The 25,778-nt window shown below is 44.1% G+C and overlaps 2 protein-coding genes and 1 pseudogene across 2 annotated transcripts; 1 reads left to right on the top strand and 2 right to left on the bottom strand.

Annotated features, from left to right (window-relative positions):
• Positions 1-1,580: 1,580 nt before the first annotated feature.
• LOC144466794 (uncharacterized) lies at positions 1,581-8,592 on the bottom strand (annotated as a pseudogene).
• Positions 8,593-12,052: 3,460 nt separating this feature from the next.
• nms (neuromedin S) lies at positions 12,053-19,155 on the top strand. The gene is made up of 7 exons (XM_078174815.1): positions 12,053-12,379; positions 15,371-15,417; positions 16,569-16,625; positions 17,118-17,144; positions 17,294-17,347; positions 17,993-18,067; positions 18,929-19,155. Exons 1-7 carry the CDS (start codon positions 12,307-12,309, stop codon positions 18,959-18,961), a joined length of 366 nt encoding a protein of 121 aa, XP_078030941.1. The 5' UTR covers positions 12,053-12,306; the 3' UTR covers positions 18,962-19,155.
• Positions 19,156-19,269: 114 nt separating this feature from the next.
• pdcl3 (phosducin-like 3) lies at positions 19,270-23,919 on the bottom strand. Its single transcript, XM_033616148.2, has 6 exons — positions 23,767-23,919; positions 22,241-22,361; positions 21,947-22,037; positions 21,585-21,728; positions 20,325-20,533; positions 19,270-19,741 (listed from the first exon to the last, which is right to left on the bottom strand). Exons 1-6 carry the CDS (start codon positions 23,770-23,772, stop codon positions 19,593-19,595), a joined length of 720 nt encoding a protein of 239 aa, XP_033472039.1. The 5' UTR covers positions 23,773-23,919; the 3' UTR covers positions 19,270-19,592.
• Positions 23,920-25,778: the final 1,859 nt, after the last annotated feature.

Here is a 25,778-nt window from a genome sequence, read left to right as displayed (position 1 = left end):
AGAACGGTGTGTGTGGTATTTTTTCTGCTCAGAGCCGACGCTGTGCTTCATATTCTGTCTTCAGTGTCTTAGTGTTGTGACTGTGTTTGTGTGAGTGCTGTGATGAAGAGGAGTCTGTTCATCTTTTAAAATGAGACCGAGAAGAGAAGCTCTTCAGCTGCGTCTCTGCGCCTCAATTATTCCTATTTCCTTTGTTGTTGTGCAGCACAATCACACGAGATGGCCTGTGATTACCACATCTTCACATGTGCTGCACACCACCAACATTCAAGAGTCAACAGTGTTTCATTGCTTTTTTATCTGTGACCCGAGACACTGGGTTCGATCAGTCTGCTGAGGAGCTCCATTTACTGCACACACAGGGTTGAGTTCAATGTTTGACTTGTTACTGACAGTCATGTAAAATGAAATAAAGCCAACAGTAAAGATAAATGTAGTCTGTGAGCCTCCATGAAAAGTCTGATTTTCCTGTGTAGATTTAAAATATTTCTTTGTTCCTCTCCTGACGTGAAGTGTTCGGGACAAAGATGTTTTAAATTATGAAATGAGATATCCTGTGAACCATTGGTGCTGGCAGAGAGCGCCAGGTCCACGTCTCCAGGAAGTGCGTCTGACTCTGAAGCTAATTAAACAAACTGTAACTACAAGACTTTCCCACAGACTCAGGTTGTGACAGAGACGTCTGTAAATTAGTAAATACATTTTCTTTAGTGTCACAACTGCGCTAACAGGGGTTCTTTTACTGTTGGGATTTGATCCAGTTTGAAAGTCTGTAAGAGAAGAAGACGATGACTGACAACTCGCACAGCCTCTGCATTTTATGTAAAATTTGTGATGTTGTCATTTTTGGCTCACGTATCCTGGTGCTGGGGACATGAAGCCGAGCATAAACCTAGCTTAGTAAAGAGGAATGCTGCTAAAAAGCAAGATGTCTGCGCCTGATGTGGAACTTTCTGTCCTGTATCAGGTCAGAGAAGGAGCCAGATGCAGAGCAGCAGCCAACAACAGACAAGCTCTAATGAAGCTGATAAAAAAAAAATCCCAAACAGGAAGGTAACTGAAAGCCCAACAGAAGAGAAATCACACAGGGAAACACACAGGTTTATACACACGCACACAGAACAATGATCACAGAAATGTGGTGGACGACATTCTCTCTGTCCACCTTCACTACGTCTCCATGTGCACATTGAGCACCATCCCAGACCAACTAGTGAGCAGATGAGGTGAGTTATAAAACCCTCCGACAACAAGCCTGTACTGATGCTGACTTACTGAGCATGTGCAACACAGAACTGTGTTCATCATGGAAGACGCTCCGTACAAATAAAGTTCCATGTGACAACCCTGAGGAACACACCTGTTCACACTAATACAGACGTTGTCACACAGACGTTTACATGGCAGAAGGAAAATATACGCTACCAATGTTCCTGTTAACAGCAGCAATCAAATCACAGTCATTCAAACACATATAAAGATAAAATGAGAATAATCAATGTCTCCATGGTGACCAAATACAGTGACGGAGAGAGGGACGCTGCTGCGGTGTTTATCCTCTACACCCTGTTGGAGGAGCTTCATTCAGCTGTGGAGGCGACTACAGAGGGAGTTACACCCTGAGACAGAGCGTTAGTGAGGAGGGTCCAGCCTTTGAGCCTGATGTGAGACAGGTGTGGATCATCACAGGTAATCAGGAGCCAGGAGAGAGCAGAGCAGAGCCACTCCCACTGACAGCCAGAGACAGGAACACATGAGGAGAAGCTTCAGGGTCACAACATGTGAGCTGGACAGGTTTTACCTTTTGATAGACTAAAATAAAGTGTGTGATGAAGGAAGACATCAGAGGTCTGATCGATGAGGTCATACTGATGAGGTCATGTTTACTGTTCAACATTTTCCCAGTCAGTGAAAGTCAGAGGGTCAAAGGTCAGAGACATGTACTCCCTAAAATATGACTGAAGAGTCACAGTTCTGTTTGACAAACACTAAATCAACATTTTTACATGATTTCATGATTTACGCGCCTGTTATCATCACAATCATCATCCAACATGATACAGCACACAGCAGGTCAGTGATCGGTCCGACTTCAGGTGTGACAGAGATTGGTCTGACTTCAGGTGTGACAGAGATCGGTCCAACTTCGGGTGTGACAGAGATTGGTCTGACTTCAGGTGTGACAGAGATTGGTCTGACTTCGGGTGTGACAGAGATCGGTCTGACTTCAGGTGTGACAGAGATCGGTCTGACTTCAGGTGTGACAGAGATCGGTCTGACTTCAGGTGTGACAGAGATCGGTCTGACTTCAGGTGTGACAGAGATTGGTCTGACTTCAGGTGTGACAGAGATTGGTCTGACTTCAGGTGTGACAGAGATCGGTCCAACTTCGGGTGTGACAGAGATCGGTCCGACTTCGGGTGTGACAGAGATCGGTCTGACTTCGGCTGGACAGAGATCGGTCTGACTTCAGGTGTGACAGAGATTGGTCTGACTTCAGGTGTGACAGAGATTGGTCTGACTTCAGGTGTGACAGAGATCGGTCCGACTTCGGGTGTGACAGAGATCGGTCTGACTTCAGGTGTGACAGAGATTGGTCTGACTTCAGGTGTGACAGAGATTGGTCTGACTTCGGGTGTGACAGAGATCGGTCCAACTTCGGGTGTGACAGAGATTGGTCTGACTTCAGGTGTGACAGAGATTGGTCTGACTTCAGGTGTGACAGAGATTGGTCTGACTTCAGGTGTGACAGAGATCGGTCTGACTTCAGGTGTGACAGAGATTGGTCTGACTTCAGGTGTGACAGAGATCGGTCTGACTTCAGGTGTGACAGAGATTGGTCCGACTTCGGGTGTGACAGAGATCGGTCTGACTTCAGGTGTGACAGAGATTGGTCTGACTTCAGGTGTGACAGAGATTGGTCTGACTTCGGGTGTGACAGAGATCGGTCCAACTTCGGGTGTGACAGAGATTGGTCTGACTTCAGGTGTGACAGAGATCGGTCCGACTTCGGGTGTGACAGAGATCGGTCCAACTTCGGGTGTGACAGAGATCGGTCCGACTTCGGGTGTGACAGAGATCGGTCTGACTTCGGCTGGACAGAGATTGGTCTGACTTCAGGTGTGACAGAGATTGGTCTGACTTCAGGTGTGACAGAGATTGGTCTGACTTCAGGTGTGACAGAGATCAGTCCGACTTCAGGTGTGACAGAGATCGGTCCGACTTCGGGTGTGACAGAGATCGGTCTGACTTCAGGTGTGACAGAGATTGGTCTGACTTCAGGTGTGACAGAGATTGGTCTGACTTCGGGTGTGACAGAGATCGGTCCAACTTCGGGTGTGACAGAGATTGGTCTGACTTCAGGTGTGACAGAGATTGGTCTGACTTCAGGTGTGACAGAGATTGGTCTGACTTCGGGTGTGACAGAGATCGGTCTGACTTCAGGTGTGACAGAGATTGGTCTGACTTCAGGTGTGACAGAGATCGGTCTGACTTCAGGTGTGACAGAGATTGGTCTGACTTCAGGTGTGACAGAGATTGGTCTGACTTCAGGTGTGACAGAGATCGGTCCAACTTCGGGTGTGACAGAGATCGGTCCGACTTCGGGTGTGACAGAGATCGGTCTGACTTCGGCTGGACAGAGATCGGTCTGACTTCAGGTGTGACAGAGATTGGTCTGACTTCAGGTGTGACAGAGATTGGTCTGACTTCAGGTGTGACAGAGATCGGTCCGACTTCGGGTGTGACAGAGATCGGTCCGACTTCGGCTGGACAGAGATCGGTCCGACTTCAGGTGTGACAGAGATCGGTCCGACTTCAGGTGTGACAGAGATCGGTCCGACTTCGGGTGTGACAGAGATCGGTCCGACTTCAGGTGTGACAGAGATCGGTCTGACTTCGGCTGGACAGAGATCGGTCCGACTTCAGGTGTGACAGAGATCGGTCCGACTTCAGGTGTGACAGAGATCGGTCCGACTTCGGGTGTGACAGAGATCGGTCCGACTTCAGGTGTGACAGAGATCGGTCCAACTTCGGGTGTGACAGAGATCGGTCTGACTTCAGGTGTGACAGAGATTGGTCTGACTTCAGGTGTGACAGAGATTGGTCTGACTTCAGGTGTGACAGAGATTGGTCTGACTTCAGGTGTGACAGAGATCGGTCCGACTTCGGGTGTGACAGAGATCGGTCCGACTTCGGGTGTGACAGAGATCGGTCTGACTTCGGCTGGACAGAGATCGGTCTGACTTCAGGTGTGACAGAGATTGGTCTGACTTCAGGTGTGACAGAGATCGGTCCAACTTCGGGTGTGACAGAGATCGGTCCGACTTCGGGTGTGACAGAGATCGGTCCGACTTCGGGTGTGACAGAGATCGGTCTGACTTCGGCTGGACAGAGATCGGTCTGACTTCAGGTGTGACAGAGATCGGTCTGACTTCAGGTGTGACAGAGATCGGTCCAACTTCGGGTGTGACAGAGATCGGTCCGACTTCGGGTGTGACAGAGATCGGTCTGACTTCGGCTGGACAGAGATCGGTCCGACTTCGGGTGTGACAGAGATCGGTCCGACTTCAGGTGTGACAGAGATCGGTCTGACTTCAGGTGTGACAGAGATCGGTCTGACTTCAGGTGTGACAGAGATCGGTCCGACTTCGGGTGTGACAGAGATCGGTCCGACTTCGGGTGTGACAGAGATCGGTCTGACTTCGGCTGGACAGAGATCGGTCTGACTTCAGGTGTGACAGAGATTGGTCTGACTTCAGGTGTGACAGAGATTGGTCTGACTTCAGGTGTGACAGAGATCGGTCCAACTTCGGGTGTGACAGAGATCGGTCCGACTTCGGGTGTGACAGAGATCGGTCTGACTTCGGCTGGACAGAGATCGGTCCGACTTCAGGTGTGACAGAGATCGGTCCGACTTCAGGTGTGACAGAGATCGGTCTGACTTCAGGTGTGACAGAGATCGGTCCGACTTCGGGTGTGACAGAGATCGGTCCAACTTCGGGTGTGACAGAGATCGGTCCGACTTCGGGTGTGACAGAGATCGGTCTGACTTCGGCTGGACAGAGATCGGTCCGACTTCGGGTGTGACAGAGATCGGTCCGACTTCAGGTGTGACAGAGATCGGTCCGACTTCAGGTGTGACAGAGATCGGTCCGACTTCAGGTGTGACAGAGATCGGTCTGACTTCAGGTGTGACAGAGATCGGTCCGACTTCGGGTGTGACAGAGATCGGTCCAACTTCGGGTGTGACAGAGATCGGTCCGACTTCGGGTGTGACAGAGATCGGTCTGACTTCGGCTGGACAGAGATCGGTCTGACTTCAGGTGTGACAGAGATTGGTCTGACTTCAGGTGTGACAGAGATCGGTCCAACTTCGGGTGTGACAGAGATCGGTCCGACTTCGGGTGTGACAGAGATCGGTCTGACTTCGGCTGGACAGAGATCGGTCCGACTTCGGGTGTGACAGAGATCGGTCCGACTTCAGGTGTGACAGAGATCGGTCTGACTTCAGGTGTGACAGAGATCGGTCTGACTTCAGGTGTGACAGAGATCGGTCCGACTTCGGGTGTGACAGAGATCGGTCCGACTTCGGGTGTGACAGAGATCGGTCTGACTTCGGCTGGACAGAGATCGGTCTGACTTCAGGTGTGACAGAGATTGGTCTGACTTCAGGTGTGACAGAGATTGGTCTGACTTCAGGTGTGACAGAGATCGGTCCAACTTCGGGTGTGACAGAGATCGGTCCGACTTCGGGTGTGACAGAGATCGGTCTGACTTCGGCTGGACAGAGATCGGTCCGACTTCGGGTGTGACAGAGATCGGTCCGACTTCAGGTGTGACAGAGATCGGTCCGACTTCAGGTGTGACAGAGATCGGTCCGACTTCAGGTGTGACAGAGATCGGTCTGACTTCAGGTGTGACAGAGATCGGTCCGACTTCGGGTGTGACAGAGATCGGTCCAACTTCGGGTGTGACAGAGATCGGTCCGACTTCGGGTGTGACAGAGATCGGTCTGACTTCGGCTGGACAGAGATCGGTCTGACTTCAGGTGTGACAGAGATCGGTCCGACTTCGGGTGTGACAGAGATCGGTCTGACTTCGGCTGGACAGAGATCGGTCCGACTTCGGGTGTGACAGAGATCGGTCCGACTTCAGGTGTGACAGAGATCGGTCTGACTTCAGGTGTGACAGAGATCGGTCTGACTTCAGGTGTGACAGACGTCGGTCCGACTTCAGGTGTGACAGAGATCGGTCTGACTTCGGCTGGACAGAGATCGATGTGACAGAGATCGGTCCAACTTCAGGTGTGACAGAGATCGGTCCGACTTCAGGTGTGACAGAGATCGGTCTGACTTCAGGTGTGACAGAGATCGGTCCGACTTCAGGTGTGACAGAGATCGGTCTGACTTCAGGTGTGACAGAGATCGGTCTGACTTCGGCTGGACAGAGATCGATGTGACAGAGATTGGTCTGACTTCAGGTGTGACAGAGATCGGTCTGACTTCAGGTGTGACAGAGATCGGTCCGACTTCAGGTTTGACAGAGATCGGTCCGACTTCGGGTGTGACAGAGATCGGTCTGACTTCGGCTGGACAGAGATCGATGTGACAGAGATCGGTCTGACTTCAGGTGTGACAGAGATCGGTCCGACTTCAGGTGTGACAGAGATCGGTCCGACTTCAGGTGTGACAGAGATCGGTCCGACTTCAGGTGTGACAGAGATCGGTCCGACTTCGGGTGTGACAGAGATTGGTCTGACTTCAGGTGTGACAGAGATCGGTCTGACTTCGGCTGGACAGAGATCGGTCCGACTTCAGGTGTGACAGAGATCGGTCTGACTTCGGGTGTGACAGAGATTGGTCTGACTTCAGGTGTGACAGAGATCGGTCTGACTTCAGGTGTGACAGAGATTGGTCTGACTTCAGGTGTGACAGAGATCGGTCTGACTTCGGCTGGACAGAGATTGGTCTGACTTCGGCTGGACAGAGATCGGTCTGACTTCGGCTGGACAGAGATCGGTCCGACTTCAGGTGTGACAGAGATCGGTCCGACTTCGGCTGGACAGAGATCGGTCTGACTTCGGCTGGACAGAGATCGGTCCGACTTCAGGTGTGACAGAGATCGGTCCGACTTCGGGTGCGACAGGGATCGGTCTGACTTCGGGTGCGACAGAGATCGGTCCGACTTCGGGTGTGACAGAGATCGGTCTGACTTCGGCTGGACAGAGATCGGTCTGACTTCAGGTGTGACAGAGATCGGTCTGACTTCGGCTGGACAGAGATTGGTCTGACTTCGGCTGGACAGAGATCGGTCTGACTTCGGCTGGACAGAGATCGGTCCGACTTCAGGTGTGACAGAGATCGGTCCGACTTCGGGTGCGACAGGGATCGGTCTGACTTCGGGTGCGACAGAGATCGGTCCGACTTCGGGTGTGACAGAGATCGGTCTGACTTCGGCTGGACAGAGATCGGTCTGACTTCAGGTGTGACAGAGATCGGTCCGACTTCGGGTGTGACAGAGATCGGTCCGACTTCAGGTGTGACAGAGATCGGTCCGACTTCAGGTGTGACAGAGATCGGTCTGACTTCAGGTGTGACAGAGATCGGTCTGACTTCAGGTGTGACAGAGATCGGTCTGACTTCGGCTGGACAGAGATCGATGTGACAGAGATTGGTCTGACTTCAGGTGTGACAGAGATCGGTCTGACTTCAGGTGTGACAGAGATCGGTCCGACTTCAGGTTTGACAGAGATCGGTCCGACTTCGGGTGTGACAGAGATCGGTCCAACTTTAGGTGACTTCAGGTGTGACAGAGATCAATCACCTTTACTGTCCTTTAAAAGGTCAGATTTATATTTATAGTCAGTTCCAGGTGAAACATGATCACCTGTCTGGTCTCGGTGTCTCTGTGAGTCCAGTCCACCTGATCTGAGCAGTTAATCCCTGAACACAACAACACACACACAGACACAGTGAACACAACAACACACACACAGACACAGTGTCCACAGCTCCACCTGACAACAGGTGTGTCACCTGATCAGTTTAATGAAACATCAGTGGATCAGACTTCACATTGAACCGTCTGACTCATCTTCACTGATCTTTATTTAAACACGGGGGGGGGGGGGGTGGGGTGGGGTTGGGGGGGGGGGTGGGGTGGGGTTGGGGGGGCCCATGTACAATTCTGTTGCCACAGTGGCCCAGGTTCAGATCCAGCCCGTGTCCCCCTGCTGCATGCCATCCCCCCCCCCCCCCCCCCCCCCCGCTCACCTGCCCTGTCCATTAAAGGCAAAATGGTCAAAAAAATCTTTAAAAAATAAAAATAAATAAACACCAGGCACATGAACATTCATCAGTCAGATGGTTTGTTTCAATCCAACAGCTTAAATACAAACTGTGTGTGGTCGGGCGATATATTGATTTTAGATCAGTAACTTGATGTGAGATTAGATATACAGATTTTTGATATCATAATATAATAAGTGTAGTCTTTCCCTGGTGTTAAAGGCTGTATAACAGTAGAGTGATGTCATTTAATGATCTTACAGACTGCAGCTGTTCTGTGATCGTCCTTCACCCACTCAGTCATTATATCAACATCACTGAGGATCTCACTGTGTAAACATTTAGTTAACACAACAGTGACTCCCTACAGTATCATCACAATATCAGTCGATCACAATATCAATATCATCACAATATCAGTATCATCACAATATCATCACAATATCAGTCGATCACAATATCAGTATCATCACAATATCATCACAATATCAGTATCATCACAATATCTGTATCATCACAATGAAAACATGGAAACATGGAAACATGAAAACATGGAAACATGAAAACATGAAACATGGAAACATAAAAACATGAAACATGAAAATATGAAAACATGAAAACATGGAAACATGAAACATGGAAACATGGAAACATGAAAACATGGAAACATGAAACATGGAAACATAAAAACATGAAACATGAAAATATGAAAACATGAAAACATGGAAACATGAAACATGGAAACATGGAAACATGAAAACATGAAACATGGAAACATAAAAACATGAAACATGAAAATATGAAAACATGAAAACATGGAAACATGAAACATGGAAACATGGACACATGAAAACATGGAAACATGAAAATATGAAAACATGAAAACATGGAAACATGAAAACATGAAACATGGAAACATGAAAACATGGAAACATAAAAACATGGAAACATGGAACATGAAAACATGGAAACATGAAAACATGGAAACATGAAACATGAAAACATGAAAACATAAAAACATGAAACATGAAACATGAAACATGGAAACATGAAAACATGGAAACATAAAAACATGGAAACATGAAAACATGAAACATGGAAACATGGAAACATGAAACATGAAAACATGGAAACATAAAAATATGAAACATGAAACATGGAAACATGAAAACATGGAAACATAAAAACATGGAAACATGAAACATGAAACATGGAAACATGAGAACATGGAAACATAAAAACATGGAAACATGAAACATGAAACATGGAAACATGAGAACATGGAAACATGGAAACATGAAAACATGGAAACATGAAAACATGGAAACATGGAAACATGAAACATGAAAACATGAAAACATGAAAACATGGAAACATGAAAACATGAAAATATGAAACATGAAAACATGGAAACATGGAAACATGAAACATGGAAACATGAAAACTTGAAACATGGAAACATGAAAACATGAAACATGGAAACATGAAACATAAAAACATGAAAACATGGAAACATGAAAACATGAAACATGAAACATGAAAAAATGAAAACATGAAACATGGAAACATGAAAACATGAAAACATGAAACATGGAAACATGAAAACATGAAAACATGGAAACATGAAAACATGAAACATGAAAACATGGAAACATGGAAACATGAAAACATGGAAACATGAAAACATGAAGCATGAAAACATGAAACATGGAAACATGGAAGCATGAAAACATGAAACATGGAAACATGGAAACATGAAAACATGAAGCATGAAAACATGGAAACATGAAAACATGAAACATGAAAACATGGAAACATGGAAACATGAAACATGGAAACATGAAAACATGAAACATGAAAACATGGAAACATGAAAACATGAAAACATGAAACATGAAAACATGGAAACATGAAAACATGAAAACATGAAACATGAAAACATGAAACATGGTGCAGGGCTGACTGGATCTGATTCCTATAAAAGCTTTTAGCCTGAGTCACTGCAGACAGACCTGACTCACCTCCTTCATTATTCTCATAGTGAATTAATAATTTCTCTGATGTGTCTGTGTTTGTTAGTGTCATCTATTTAGAGACGCCCCGCCCACATGTGTAACACCTCACAGACACACATGTGTAACACCTCACAGACACACATGTGTAAGACCACACACATATCTCAACAGGATTAAACATTATCTAACATCACAGAGATCTTCTCTCCTGACCTCACCCTCTCACCTGAACACCACCACAAGGACTGTTTCACTCAGGACAGCTTCTCACTTCTCATTCAGCTGACAGTAAGCCTGATCAACAGCAGAAATGTCAGCACTGTGCGTGTCTGCAAACCACACACCACGTCACATTTGTACATTTCATCACATCAACGTTTCAGACTGATGCAGTATCTGAGCTGCTGTGTCATCAGGAGGTGGAGGAGAGGGTGGGTGGAGAGACACCTGTCGAGCTGCAGACACTCTGAGAGACCAGCACACAACTAAGGGGTTTTTTTTGGGGAGTTTTTCCTGATCAGCTGTGAGGGTCATAAGGACAGAGGGATGTCGTATGCTGTAAAGCCCTGTGAGGCAAATTGTGATTTGTGATATTGGGCTTTATAAATAAAATTGAATTGAAAATTGAACTAAACTGGTTGTTTGCTGCGTTTCTAGAATCTTTTCAGCCAACAAACACAGGTGTTATTTAGTGACCTGTCTCTGGGCTTTAACTGGGAACATGCCATGAAAAGCAGCGGCTGCATAACCAGCTGCCAGAGTGCCACAAAAAGCATGTATTTCAATTGAAAAAAATCACAACCGAGTGGTGAAAGAAACAGAAACTGAAATGTGCAAGTCTTCGTGTGACCGTTAAAGGTCCACAGGCTTGGAATGAGGTTGAGAGCATGATTAAAGAGTCTGCATCTCTGTCTATTTTTTAAAAGAAATTAAAACAACAATTGCTGTTGAAATATGTTTAATTCAAGCTTGGGTCGTTGTATTTCACTCTCATGTACCTGTGCCTGATGTGTTGTTACTGCGTTTAAATTCTATACTTTCTGTATTTATGGAATGACCTGAGATTGTTTTAGGGTCAGGTTAGAATTTAGGTAGAAATAGGAATTGTTTTCATAATTTATTGTGTTGTTGTTTGATGTTCTGGGCCCCCGTTTATAAGCTACGAAGAGCTTCTGGGGAGACCCTTTTTACAAAATCATATCTTGATGTAAATTATGAATTAAAATTGTATTTGTATTTCAAATGATTTGTAAATAAATAAATAAAATAAACTAAAGTAGTTGTCTTGACCGAACCACATGTGAACCACAGTGTTGTTGAAACATAAAGACACGTAACGTCTTAACGGATCAGTGGTTTGCAGAAACATTTACTGTGGTGACTGAATGTTTCTGAGCAGATCTTTGACCTCTGGTTCATTTCTGCTCCACATGGAGCTCTGCACCTGTCTGTGATCTCTCTGTGTTCATTTATTTAGGGAATGAGACAATATGAGCCTCAGTGAGATATTACCCTACACGACCCTACAGACCGACAGATGTGAGCGTTCAGGAGTCCCACAGGTTCCTCTGTTTCCCATCACAGCTGCAGCAGATACCAGTCACTTTATCTGACATCACACCAGTACTCCCACTGCTGCTTCATTCCAGGAAACGTGTGTGTGTGTGTGTGTGTGTGTGTGTGTGTGTGTGTCAGATAGAGGGAGGTAGATGGGGGTCTGCGCAGATGAGCGGCTCTGTGTGATTGGTCCTCTCTGTGTGTGAGAGGCTGTGAGCTTTTAAAGTGCTGCTGACACAGGGCACGATCTTCACACCTCACGGCTGTTAGACCAACCAGGAGAGCTGAGCTGAGCCAAGACGCACCGAGACAAACTCAGTGGAACAGAGCTGAGCCAAACCAAGCCGAGTTGAGCCCAGCGGACTGGTGTGGAACCACCAAGGAAGAACAACTCTCCAAACAAAGCGCACAGAGTTGAGTTGAGTGTAGGAGAGGAGAGAGGAGACATGTCTGTACCAACTGTGAGACAACTTTTTCTCCTGTGTTTCTTCTGGTGTCTGGGATCATGGAGCTCAGCAGGTGGGTGGAGACAGCTTTACAGCAAGGAGGGTTAATTAACCTTTAAATGAACGCTCTCTTTATGTCAGTGATGAGTTTGACTGTAAATAACCTGTTAACTGTGAGGACAAACATTTCTCCTCTGGTCTCTGCAGCTCCTTATTAAGACTGAAAATATCTCACATCCAGTACTTATAAATAAATCTTAGGCCTTAAAGTCATTAAATACTCATTGATTTTTAATTTGTGAGGTCCAAAGGGCCACAAACATCTGATCTAATTTCATTGATCTATCTCCTAATTTCCTTTCGTCATAATGAGTCCAGCTATTTAAAGTCACATTTATGATGTCTTTAAATCTTCAACTGAACCCAGCACTGTCTTTTTACGTTATTCTTTATACATGATGGTTAAATGTAGATTCAACTAACTCACTGTAAGAACTATATTCATACATACAGGAGCATGTATACTTTACACTACCGTACCTTCATACTGACCTGCCGTGCTTAAATAAGAAAGTGTCCAAAAACCAGTCTTAAGTCTTGTGTTCAAATAATCCTGAAAGTGTCTGTGAAGTATTAAATGAAAGTGTGTGACACCTGTCGACAGACTGATTATAGATTTAATTCATTACAGTGATTAGTACCATAAAGTCTGATCAAGTTAAGGTCAAGAAAACTAAGAAAGGGAAACAACATAAAGCCCAAAATTCAGATTCAGATTCAGATTCAGAATACTTTATTAATCCCCGGGGGGAAATTGTTTTTGTTCCAATGCTCCGTGCAAAGTAGAAATAGAAATACAGCATGAATGGAAACAAGAGATAAAGATGAAGATATAAATAAGATACTAAAATAGACAATGAAATAAATAAAATAAATATTAAAGTAGACATTAAAATAAAATAAAATAAAATATTAAAGTAGACATTAGAATAAAATAGAATAAAATAAAATATTAAAGTAGACATTAACATAAAATAAAATATTAAAGTAGACAATAAAATAAAAAAAAATAATATAATAGTAAAGTAGACAATCTGAAATATATACAATATACAATGAAATGGTTGTAGCGTTATAAATGAAATAAGAATGAGTAATTATATTGTGTGTTTTGTTTTATAAATAGCCAAATGAGTCCGATAATCAAAGGGAGGAGTTGTACAGTTAAAGGGAGGTTGAATATAAACTAATAATTAATATTTTATTTTGATCTCACCCTGTGAGAGCTGGCTCCTGTCTGACTTTCATTTTAAGATGACACATCAAACTTTATTAATCAAACACACATCACAGCAGCTCAGGAGTCTGAAACTGTTAACTACACTACTATAAACTACTACTGAGATATACAGTGTTCATCAGTGATACAGGATCACTGATGAACACACACATGGTGTTTACTGTAAATATAACCTAGAAATATGATCACACAGGAGGTGATACACGCTATGAATATAATGATATGTATATATATATGTATATGTATATATATATATATATATATATATACATATACATATATATATACATTTGTATGATTAAGAATAAACAGAAAATATAACCTGAGGTCAAAACAGTCAGCTGTGGTGTCGTCAGTGTTTGGTGATGGAGACAGAAACATTAAATTGTCTCTGTAAAGACTCTGACTGCTGATGCAGATGCACACACACACACACACACACACACACACACACACACATGTACATATATATATATTATATGTGTGTGTGTGTGTGTGTGTGTGTGTGTGTGTGTACATAAATAAGAGCTGTAATGAGTCGTTATTCAGGAGGACTTTGAGTTCCTAGGTTGTGAAGTTTAACCAGTGAGCAGTGACAGAGTTTACAGTTAGTTCTCCTCATTAATGATTTATTAGTGCTCTGTAAAACATTAGTGAATTATTCAACAACCATTTCAACATATAAACATTTTATAAAGTCTGACTGACTGAAGGGTTTAAATCCTTTACAGACACGTTGTTATGTTTAGCCAACGCACACACGTGGTTACGTTTAGCCAACGCACACATGGTTACGTTTAGCCAACGCACACACATGGTTACGTTTAGCCAACGCACACACATGGTTACGTTTAGCCAACGCACACATGGTTACGTTTAGCCAACGCACACACATGGTTACGTTTAGCCAACGCACACACATGGTTATGTTTAGCCAACGCACACACATGGTTACGTTTAGCCAACGCACACATGGTTACGTTTAGCCAACGCACACACAAGTGGTTACGTTTAGCCGACGCACACACGTGGTTACGTTTAGCCAACACACACACAAGTGGTTACGTTTAGCCGACGCACACACGTGGTTACGTTTAGCCGACGCACACACGTGGTTACGTTTAGCCAACACACACACAAGTGGTTACGTTTAGCCGACGCGCACACGTGGTTACGTTTAGCCGACACACACACATGGTTGCATGTAGCCGACACACACACGTGGTTACGTTTAGCTAACAAAAAAATCAAACAAAAGACACCCATCTCACTGTGGGAGGGCAGGTTCTGAGTCAGTAGTTGTAGATGAAAAAAAGGATGAATGACTCGCAACACTGCAGGACTCTTTGCAGAAAATAATTATTTATTGCACCATGACGTACGTTTCAGCTGTATGGTCTGATGAAGAGCTGCTGATTATTGGAACCGTTGAAACTGTTAATTTCCTGCAAAGACAGAGGTTGATGTTGAAAAGAGACTGTGTGTGTGTGTGTGTGTGTGTGTGTGTGTGTGTGTGTGTAACGAGCAGAAGATGACATGTTGTTGTTGAATGTCCAGAACTGACACAGGAGGAGCCTCATATGTTTACCTGACCAGGTGTTGGTGTTAGTTGTGAGATAGGAGTCAGGATGTGTTGTCAGGATTCACTCAGTCATATAGAATAGATATATTTTACTAATCTGATGATGATGATGATGATGATGTAATAAAAGATGAAGATGCTGCTCTAACAAACAGGACTGATAATATGAAGTCTCTTCACAGATGCCAGTCCGTTTGATCAGTGGGAGGACGGGATCCAGTTAAGGAAGGTAGGAACCATCATCACCCTCACCATCGTCATCATCTTCATCATCATCATCTTCATCATCCTCATCATCATCATTCAGACTCTCTATGAGCACACACCTGGTTTTCTCCACATGTGATGAATAGAGAGAAGTGTTAATCTGAATCTGTGCAGCTCCTGTTTGTGTCTCTGTCACATATCAATTCTTCATCCTGTCATAATTCAGTGGTTCACCCTCAGCCTCTGATGACACAGGTTCATGTGATCATCATCTCCATCTGCTGTCTGTTCAGAGTCTGTCGGACCAAAGCTTCAGTCTGTGGGTTGAACTGATCTGAGTCTGATTCCAGTCCAGACACTCAGAAGATTATCATGTTCACTGGAAACTGCAGCACAGACTGTGTGATGAATACATGACTGTGTGATGAATACATGACTACAGCATGAATCCATGACTGCAAAATGAATCCATGACTGCAGAATGAATCTATGACTGCAGGATGAATCCATAACTACAGCCTGAATCCATGACTGTGTGATGAATACATGACTATGTGATGAATACACGACTGTGTGATGAATACATGACTACAGCATGAATCCATGACTGCAAAATGAATCCATGACTGCAGAATGAATCTATGACTGCAGGATGAATCCATAACTACAGCCTGAATCCATGACTGTGTGATGAATACATGACTATGTGATGAATACACGACTGTGTGATGAATACATGACTGTGTGATGAATACACGACTGTGTGATGAATACATGTGTGATGAATACATGACTGTGTGATGAATACACGACTGTGTGACGAATGCACGACTGTGTGATGAATACATGACTGTGTGATGAATACATGACTGTGTGATGAATGCACGACTGTGTGATGAATACACGACTGTGTGATGAATACATGACTGTGTGACGAATGCACGACTGTGTGATGAATACATGACTGTGTGATGAATACACAACTGTGTGATGAATACATGACAGTGTGATGAATACATGACTGTGTGATGAATACACAACTGTGTGATGAATACATGATTGTGTGATGAATACATGACTGCAGGATGAACTGATGATGGTGTGTGTGTGTGTGTGTGTGTGTGTGTGTGTGTGTGTGTGTGTGCGTGTGTGTGTGTGTGTGCGCGTGTGCAGGTGCGAGGCGTCCAGAGTGATGACCTGAGTGATGCATTGTGGGAGGATCAGAAAGAGGTAGGTGAGGAGCAGACACAAACACTTCATCACATATTTAATATCTCTCTGTTTGAGGCAGATTGATATCCCATAATAACCTCTGAGCATATTGTAGTTCAAGTGGACTGAGAGACAACTAGACTTTATCAGCTCCTCTCGGCTCTGATTCAGACCGAAGAAAATCTGTGAGGAGAGACTTTGTCCAATCACAGGTCTTTTCAGAAAGAGGGCGTTCCTGTTGGCTGTTCTACAGATGCAAATATACGTTACCGTCTCTTCAGTGAAAACCTGACTCAATGGTGGAGTAGAAAGTTGCTGTTCCAGCATTGCCAACAACTGTCTCCACTGCAGAGCAACCCAACAAAGAGACGGACTGATCAAACAGAGTCTGAAAGAGAGTCTGACAATAAACTAAATAACGTGTCAGTATCAGTGAAGAGTTTCAGACATGGAGACAACATGATGCTAACAGTTTAGCCTTCTGCTAACTGCTAATGTGTCTCTCCACAGGAGCAGGTCCAGAACGTCTTCAAAAGAGTAAGTTTATGACTTCAGCTTTTCTGTCGGATCTTTCCTCAGCTTCAGTCTCAGCCTCAGCCTCAGTTTCAGCCTCAGCCTCAGCCTCAGTTTCAGCCTCAGTTTCAGCTTCAGCCTCTCTGACCTCCTGATATCTCCTTTCCTTCCAGTTCCTGTTTCATTACTCTAAAGCACGAAACTCAGTAGGAGCCGTGCAGCAGGAGGTGAGCACACACGCGCACACACACACACACACACACTAGTGATGTTACGCTCGAGCCAGTTTGCTCGACACAGTGTCGATCTATTGAAGCGCAAGTGTTCCGAGGCAGTGTTTCGATCCCTGCTTCGGAACGCCCACAATCACGTGACTACCGGGAGCGAGGCCTTGTTACAGGCAGTCCCAATGGTCTTTCACTTAGATGCAGTTCTGACACACAGCCAGCAGATGTCACTCTTCTGACTGTATGAAATGCTTCGAAGCAGTGTGCCATTCTTGAAGCAGGTGTGTCAAAATGGTTCAGTGCTTCATGAAGCTTCGATTTCACCGTCACTAACACACACACACACACACACAAATATAATATTTTTCACTTCAGTCTGAGTTTTTAGGGTTTTTGGATTTGAATATTTCTTTAATGTGAGCAGCTGCTTCGTGTCAGTCATCACTCTGACCTCTCATTGATCTCTGATTGTTTAAATATGATCAGTATCACTGCTGATTGATGACCTGATGACCTGAGCTTCACTGATGAGACTGAAATTATATGTTTGGATACTCTGATTAATATAAGGTCATGTTTTCTGATGTTACCTCAGTATGTAACTGTGCTGTTTCTCCTCTCATCTCCTCTCCTCCTCCTCCTCAGTCTCACTCAGTCCATCCTCTGATGAGACTTTCTCCCAAACTATCCCAGAGGAGAAAGAAGAAGGTTTTACTGTTGGTAAGGAAACAGAATATATTCAGTAGTTTATCCTGTTTGGTTCATCTCAGTTTGCTGTTTTTGGATTCTTCGTTCACCAGAAGCACCTAGTTTTATTCACCAAGTCAACAGAACAAAGGTCATCAGTATATCAGTAATATATAATAATAATAATAATAATAATAATAATATAATCAGTAACTGAGGTATTAATGGTGATTTTAAGAGTGAAGTTTCCCTTTAAGTCAGTTTTGTTTCTATCCATTCTCACTTTGTCTCCGTCCTCCATCTTTTCACTGTCCACCAGGTGTAATCTCACTTTCTGTAGTAGCTATGGTTACAGACAGTCTCTCCTCCTCCCTACACTCAAATTTAAAGTGTCAGTCGTTTTCCAAAACAAAGACACAAATGAACAGAGTTAAAGATGAATCTGACTGGAAGCATTATTATTGTTTTCTATAGATTTTTGTCAGCGTGAGCTCTTCTGTCCGATAGTGGAGTAGTAAAAGTCTGACACTGTCGGCCCAGGTGGCTCAGCTCAGAGGAAACACACACTGAGCCAATCACGAGTCTTCATCTCAGTATTCTCCATTAAAGATTCTCACATTATAAATCAGTGAGAAGGCTCAGAGCTCTGTAGCTCAGGTTCAACTGGTTTTAGATGAAGGTTCCTTTGACAGGAGACTCATCTTCATCAGTGATGAAGAACAAACTGAAAGAGTGAGGAACATTCACCATTTCTCTTCTGTCTAAAGGAAATCAACCTTTCCAGGAAGCCTCCTCATCAGGAGCAAAGAATTAGTGAGATCTTTATTAACCACATCAGTGCTGAGGTCTGATCTTTGCCTCTGACTCCTCTCCTCTCTCCTCCTAATGACACAGAAGATTCGCGGTCTGCCTGAGGGGATGTTGTAGAAGAATCGACCACAAGAGACAGACGTCAGGCTGAAGAGAAGAGGTGCAGCAGGCAGCACCTGAACGTCTCACCATCACTGAGCCGAGGAGCCACGCTCAGACACACACACACACACACACACACACACACACACACACACACGACCTTTTCTTATGAGAAAATAAATCATTGTACAGATGGAGACAGCAGAACCACTCCAACATGGCTGCCATGTGTCTGCTTCCACGTCAATCAGTGTACGTCAGTGTGAACTGTTGCTCTGTTACACAAGACACACGCGTCACCAAATACACACCAAACACATTCATCTCTTAAACAAGTTCTTTATGATTCCAGAACACAGATTAACGTGGCATCGAGGTGAACTCACATTTGATTCAACAGATTTACAGTTTGTGACATCATGAAATAAAAAAGTTAAACTCAGCTGATGAGTAGGACGTTTATTCAAATTATAAAAGAGCGCTTTCCCCACTTCAGGAGGCGTCTCTCCGGCCAGGTGTCCTCCAGCCCACAGTTTAAATCTGAAATGTGTGAACTGATGGAGGAGTCTCTGTCCCTGCTCAGACGTCCTCTGAGTGTGTCCCACACAGCGTGTCCAGTTTGGAGCGACTGTCTCTGATATTAGATCTAATAGTCCTCGTCCTCAGAGTCACTGTCCTTCCGTGTAGGAAGCGAAGATCTGATCGATGACATCAGCTTGTCTTCGATTTGCTTCTTGGGGTTTTCCTCCAGGTCTGTCTTCACCGCCCCAGACTCTGATAACCTCCACTCCAGCTCTGCATGGGACACAAAGGACAGATGATGAAATGACAACACAATAAAACCAAACACTGGTGATGTCGTACACAAGGAGTGGGGAAAAAGCTGAATTATTTATTTTATGTAATGTCTCTGGTAATGTCCAGTAACTGGTAAGATCGCCTGTGTTTTCACAGAGCTCGTGTGAAGGAGCTACGGAGCATCTGGTTGTAAATTCTGTCACAGAGGACAGCACAAAGGTAAACATCAACTACGGTCCCTGCTGCCTGTTTCTCTGCCGGCCCCACCTGTTTTTACAGTCTGTCTGTCGTCCATTAAAACACCATCTGATTGGCCATCTACCATCTGCCTGGTTCCACAGTAACGCTACAGACAAAGCAGACTAAGACTAAAACTTACTTTAGATCCTCTGTTGTTCTTAAAGTGTTGAGGTGGAGTCTGTAATTCTGGACAAAGACTGTTGAAATTCAAACTCAACTCCATTTTTTTTCAGCACACACCCTGTACAGTGAGCTAGAGGCGTGTGTATTGGATAAGAATCCCTGCAAGCACCTTGAAGTGTGTGTTCAGAGTCCTGATGCTTTGTTTGTTGCCTCCTACCTTCAACTTTGAGGTTCATGCCTCCAAAGACCAGCGGCCCAATGAACTGGGCCTTCATCTCTCCCTCGAAGTAGACGAAGATGGTGGGCAGGTTGCGGTCGGGGTAGTTGGGGATACAGGTGGTGGAGATGGACTTGAGGAACTTGGTCTGAGGGAACTTCCTGGCCAACATGCTCATGTGTTGGTTGATGAGGGTGCACAGAGGGATGCTGGGAAAGGAAATGAGCAGTGAGAAATCATCACACAGATCTGTTAGTGATGCACTTCGTGCTTACAAAGTGTCAGTGGTCGTAACAGGAAGACTGATGGGCTGACTGCAACAAATCAATCAATCTCTCTGATTGTTTCTGATGAACTCAGGCCCAACGTGACGTCTTCAAAGTGCTGGTTTTGTCCGACCATCAGTCCATAACTAGATGATCCAGTTACAGTGACAGGTCACACGGAACTGCTGCAAATATTCACATTTAAGAAGCAAATGTTTGGCTTTTGTCCTTAAAAAAAAAACTGTTTGTGATCAGTAGAATTGCCAATTAATTTTCTGACAATCAACTAATCAATGAATTGCCTATCCGTATAGTCCACACGTAACCACACTGTCTGCTGAACCCTTACAAACTGATTCAAAACAAGTCCTGCTGTTTGTTTCACAGCTATCTGTCTGGAGGACAAAAGTATTCTCCACCCAGAGAAGATGAAGGCAATGATTCATCTTAAAGGGAAATGTCATCCCCTCATTAAGAATAAAAAAAAATAAACATTTGAAAAACTTAATGTCAACATCTGGTTCCAGAAATCTGACCCAGGAGGAAGGAACCATGAATCTACTTCCAGCTCACCTCGCATCACCGAACATTACAGCTCAGCTGAGGACAACACTATTAATGTTTACATCCTGCACTGTCCCGAGCACGAGCCTCTCGTCCATTAGTCCATGCACGCTTTTACGCAGTGATACAGTTGCTGGGTGTAGTTCAGTAGAAATAAAATAGTTCCTACATGAAACTGCAGCAACAAGGTCTGTGGATTATCTTGAGTAACCAGGTCATGATTTCTGTACAGAGACACTGATGTTGAGTTTTGAGCTCCACAAGCTGAGTGTCATCTAGTTGTGTTATACTGGAGAGAAGTCAGACATCTCTACGGCCCATATCTCCAACACTTTGCAGCTCACACCTAAACTATCTGAAATGTTTTCTGTCCTTCAGGAGGGTTTTTCTTGAACACTTGGTCATGTTCTGGGCTTTGTTGGTGACCTACCCCTGTTTATAGAGGTGCAGCACCACCCAGATGCCGTCTCCGGCCTTGTTGACCTCCTTGACGTAGTCCTGTCCGGAGATTTCCCCCAACTCCCCGAACACGTTCTTCACCTGAGCCGCCTTCCACTCCGCCAGACGCTGCTGTCTGCAGAGAGACACATCTCACATCAGTTACAGTCACAGTCGCAGTGAATTTTAAGAGTTCAGTCACAGTGATATTGCACAAATCTCCTTCCACTCACAGAGCTCGTCACAGGTTCATAGATTTATGTAAACTGAAGACATTTTGTGTCCAGGAAATTCCATAAATCTGTGTTTCAGAAACAGATAAAAACATGATACATATGATTCATCGTCACTCACCTGTACATCTCAATGGCAGCTTCATCGTCTTCACCAAACTCATCTTCATTCTCCTCCAGCTCCTCCAGCGTCATGTCCTCGTATGTTTTAACTATTGAGAGAAAAGACAACGGTCACATCAGAGGCTATAATCAGGTGTGTGACAGTTCTGAGACCAAACACATCCGTGTTCCCGTGTCATGGTCCTGTCTTCCCTTCTCGCTCCCTCCCCACACTTTAAACCATTTTTTGTGGGCTGAAAACATGAATCTCCTTTTTTAAGTCACAGAGAAATACTGATATATTCATTCTTACCGACAGACTGCTGCTTGAGGGCCAGCTCCTCCTCTTCATCATCATCTTTAGGAACCTCTTTGGGAGGAAGGATGCCTTTCTTCCTCAGGATGTCGTTCCACTCAGTGTCTTCATTCGGGTCCTGAGGAGGAAACAAAGCACAGATACACTTGGATTTATTTCTGTTTGTCTAAGATGAAGAGTGAAACACCAAACACACCAGAGCTGGGAATGAGCCATGTGCTCTACACTCCCCTAAAATCTGCCTCATCCACAGTGGATGTTAATGTACATGGACCTGCACCTGTGTGGTGCCTCTCTGGTCTTTGACCACTCAAAGACCAGCAGTTTAACACTACACGTCACATTCACACACACATCCACACACTGATGGCTGAGGCTGCCATACAAGGAGCCACCAGCTAACTGTTCACACACACTCACAAACCGATGGCTCAGCCCTCTGTATCTGTATCTGAACCAAAGATACTTGAGAGACTGGAGCAGACGGTCGGCTCTACCTCCTGAGCCACCGTCACCTTACACCTATGTTAAAGCATTTTACACCTGAGTCCTCCACATGTGAAGGTGAAGAGGTGCACTCACATCAGTACAGAGACCCTCGTATTTAAAAAAAAAAAGGCAAAGGCACTGTCAGCTGAGGTCACTATTACAGAGCAGATAAAGTGTATGATGGCTCCAGTATACAAACTGTGTGTCATCACTAACTGTGTGGGCTTCGTGTGGATCTCATAAACTTCAGTTTACTGTAACAGAGTCAGACCTAAAGCCACAACATGAGCTCATGAAAACTTTTATCTCTAACTACATTTTAAACTACAGATACTGTCGCACAGATACTCTACATTACATTATGTCTGTTGTTTGAAACAATTATTGTACTGCAGAGGTGACAAGAAAATAAATCCGGAATAAACAGTTGGCTAAAAAGTAAAGATGTTGAGAAGTCACAAATTTCAGGAACATAATGCGTCACATTATGTTCCTGCTGATTTTCTTTCCAGATTTAAAACCCTGTATTTAAAACTTCTGAACTGGTGACGAACAAGTTATTCTTATTTGGTAGAACTAATATTAACTATTTTACATTTCTAGTGAGTTAATGATGACTATAAAAACATCACTATATTATTCACACAAGAAAATATCTCGTTACACTTCAACATACTCATCATTTCCGTTTACTACCAAATATCTGACATGAAGCTGACGTCACCTGTTATAGTTCGTTAATCACTTGATCACACATGACTTCAGCTCCTGTCTTTATATTGACCTGTCTCTATCTGAGTGAGTCTGACAGGGTGAGGTCACACATGTAGAATAAGAACAGGCTGATACTTAGCTAGTTAGCATGCTAACAGTGAAGCTAACAGTTGATCCGCCCAGTTTCCCACTCTGTTAGTTTACAGAGCTCTACTGTTAAATTATCTGGACACACAGCACCGACATTAACCGGTGTTACATCCACTCAGTATCCTTTGTTAAAACCACAGAGTTTAAAAGTCTAATAAAGATTAACTGACCTGCATTTTGACAGATTAAATCTCCTGTGAAATCACACCGTTGCTCTCCTTACACACACCGGAAACACATGGACCGATCACAGATCGGCTCCGGCAGGAAACAAGAGGCGACGGCTGTCTTTAATAAACTCACAATGAGCCCAGCGTCACAATACAATCACTGTGAACAATGAAATATAATGTTGAAAACATTGTGTATTATTATGATGTCCCCACAGCTCGGTTGTGTCTGTTTAACGAGACGAGGAACCGACGGTGTAACGGGGGGACAATAATAAAAGTGACACCAGCTTCCTGTTGAGGCTCCATATGACCAAAAAAGGAGATGGACCGCAGCATTCCATTTGTGGCACCGAACAGCTGCTCACACACACACACACACACACACACACACACACACACACACACACACCATCTTTAAGGTGTTAAATTTAGGTGTGTTTGGTAACTGGAGGAAAAAGAACAAACACATCAAAATAGAAAACAAACCAAAATGGCCGACTCCTCTCAGAGTGACTGTATCTGATCAGTGATCATATAAAGTTTGACCTGAGGAGCTCCATTAAATTATGACCTCTTTAAACTCTGCTGTGAGGCTGCAGCGATGCACCTGTATCAAGATGTACTGTAAAGAAACAGCTGACAGTTAAACTGTGTATATTTGCTTGTCCTTTAACAGCTGTTGGAATAAAACATAAAGCTGATTATTGTGAACAAACTAATAAACTGTTTACAGCATTCGACACCTGAACGATTTCAGACATTGTGTATTTAAAACATTGGAAATAATTTTGGGTTTGAGTTGTGAACAAAAGCGTTCCTGTCTGCATTACAAAATGTTTTCAATTAGGGGAAGGAACCGATAATTACAGAGGGCTGTTTATTTATGAAACAAAGTGAGAACTGATGTAAATCCTCAGACTGTGGGATGGACTCAGTGCTGAGCTCAAACTGTGTTTCTCTCTGATATAATCTAAAGTTTAATGTATATATTATATATTATATATTGGTGTTGTTGATATTCTGTTTTTTTCCTGTGGTTGGTGTCAGAGAGGTAAAAATGAGTCTGTTTCTTTATCTGTTACTGACTGTGAGGAAATCTGTGTGATACAATCTTTGTTTCTCCACATGTATGAACCTAAATATAGATCATTCATTCATTCATTCATTCATTCACTGTTATTTTCTAAGAGGACACTTTTTACACAAGTTTCAGCCCAACTCTACAGGATTAATTCTTTGATCATCTATTTTGTGAATGAATATTTTTAAATAACCGTCACTTAAATTTGATGGAAAATGTAGAACACTCCTGAAATGTGAAATGATGGCTCTTAAACAAAATTACACACACACATACACACACACACACGCACGTGTACTGACCAGGAGGAGACTCAACACGACCTCAGAGACACAAAACCACAAACAGATGCACAACAACTGCACAGAGACACAAATAACCACACAGTCTGTGAGTGTCCTGCTCACAGAGAGGTGGAGGGGCCCCTCACATGTCTTGAATTTAAAATCCTACTGTTAACTTATAAAGCTCTAAATGGTCAAGCTCCGTCATATCTTAGAGAGCTCATAGTGCCATATTATCCCACCAGAACACTGCGCTCTGAGAACGCAGGGTTACTCGTGGTCCCTAAAGTCTCCAAAAGTAGATCAGGAGCCAGAGCCTTCAGCTATCAGGCTCCTCTCCTGTGGAATCATCTTCCTGTTACGGTCCGGGAGGCAGACACCGTCTCCACATTTAAGACTAGACTTAAGACTTTCCTCTTTGATAAAGCTTATAGTTAGGGCTGGCTCAGGCTTGTCCTGTACCAGCCCCTAGTTAGGCTGACTTAGGCCTAGTCTGCCGGAGGACCCCCCTATAATACACCGGGCACCTTCTCTCTCTCTCTCTCTCTCTCTCTCTCTCTCTCGTATCCTATTACTGCATCTTGCTAACTCGGCCATTCTGGATGTCACTAACTCGGCTTCTTCTCCGGAGCCTTTGTGCTCCA

This window comes from Epinephelus lanceolatus, chromosome 14 (genome assembly GCF_041903045.1).
Source record: "Epinephelus lanceolatus isolate andai-2023 chromosome 14, ASM4190304v1, whole genome shotgun sequence".
NCBI classification, from domain to species: Eukaryota; Metazoa; Chordata; class Actinopteri; order Perciformes; family Serranidae; genus Epinephelus; species Epinephelus lanceolatus.
The sequence above is the reverse complement of the archived record's forward strand: the minus strand, read 5'-3'. Positions and strand labels throughout refer to the sequence as shown.

What these genes read in the sequence shown, in the direction of transcription:
- nms (XM_078174815.1), top strand. Translation starts at nt 12,307, where the DNA reads ATGTCTGTACCAACTGTGAGACAACTTTTTCTCCTGTGTTTCTTCTGG. An exon ending in TGTGGGAGGATCAGAAAGAG is followed by an intron (nt 16,626 to 17,117) that starts GTAGGTGAGGAG and finishes GTCTCTCCACAG; the next exon opens with GAGCAGGTCCAGAACGTCTT. An exon ending in AGAAGAAGGTTTTACTGTTG is followed by an intron (nt 18,068 to 18,928) that starts GTAAGGAAACAG and finishes CTAATGACACAG; the next exon opens with AAGATTCGCGGTCTGCCTGA.
- pdcl3 (XM_033616148.2), bottom strand. An exon ending in CCTCAAGCAGCAGTCTGTCG is followed by an intron (nt 22,038 to 22,240) that starts GTAAGAATGAAT and finishes TTCTCTCAATAG; the next exon opens with TTAAAACATACGAGGACATG. An exon ending in GCTGCCATTGAGATGTACAG is followed by an intron (nt 21,729 to 21,946) that starts GTGAGTGACGAT and finishes GTCTCTCTGCAG; the next exon opens with ACAGCAGCGTCTGGCGGAGT.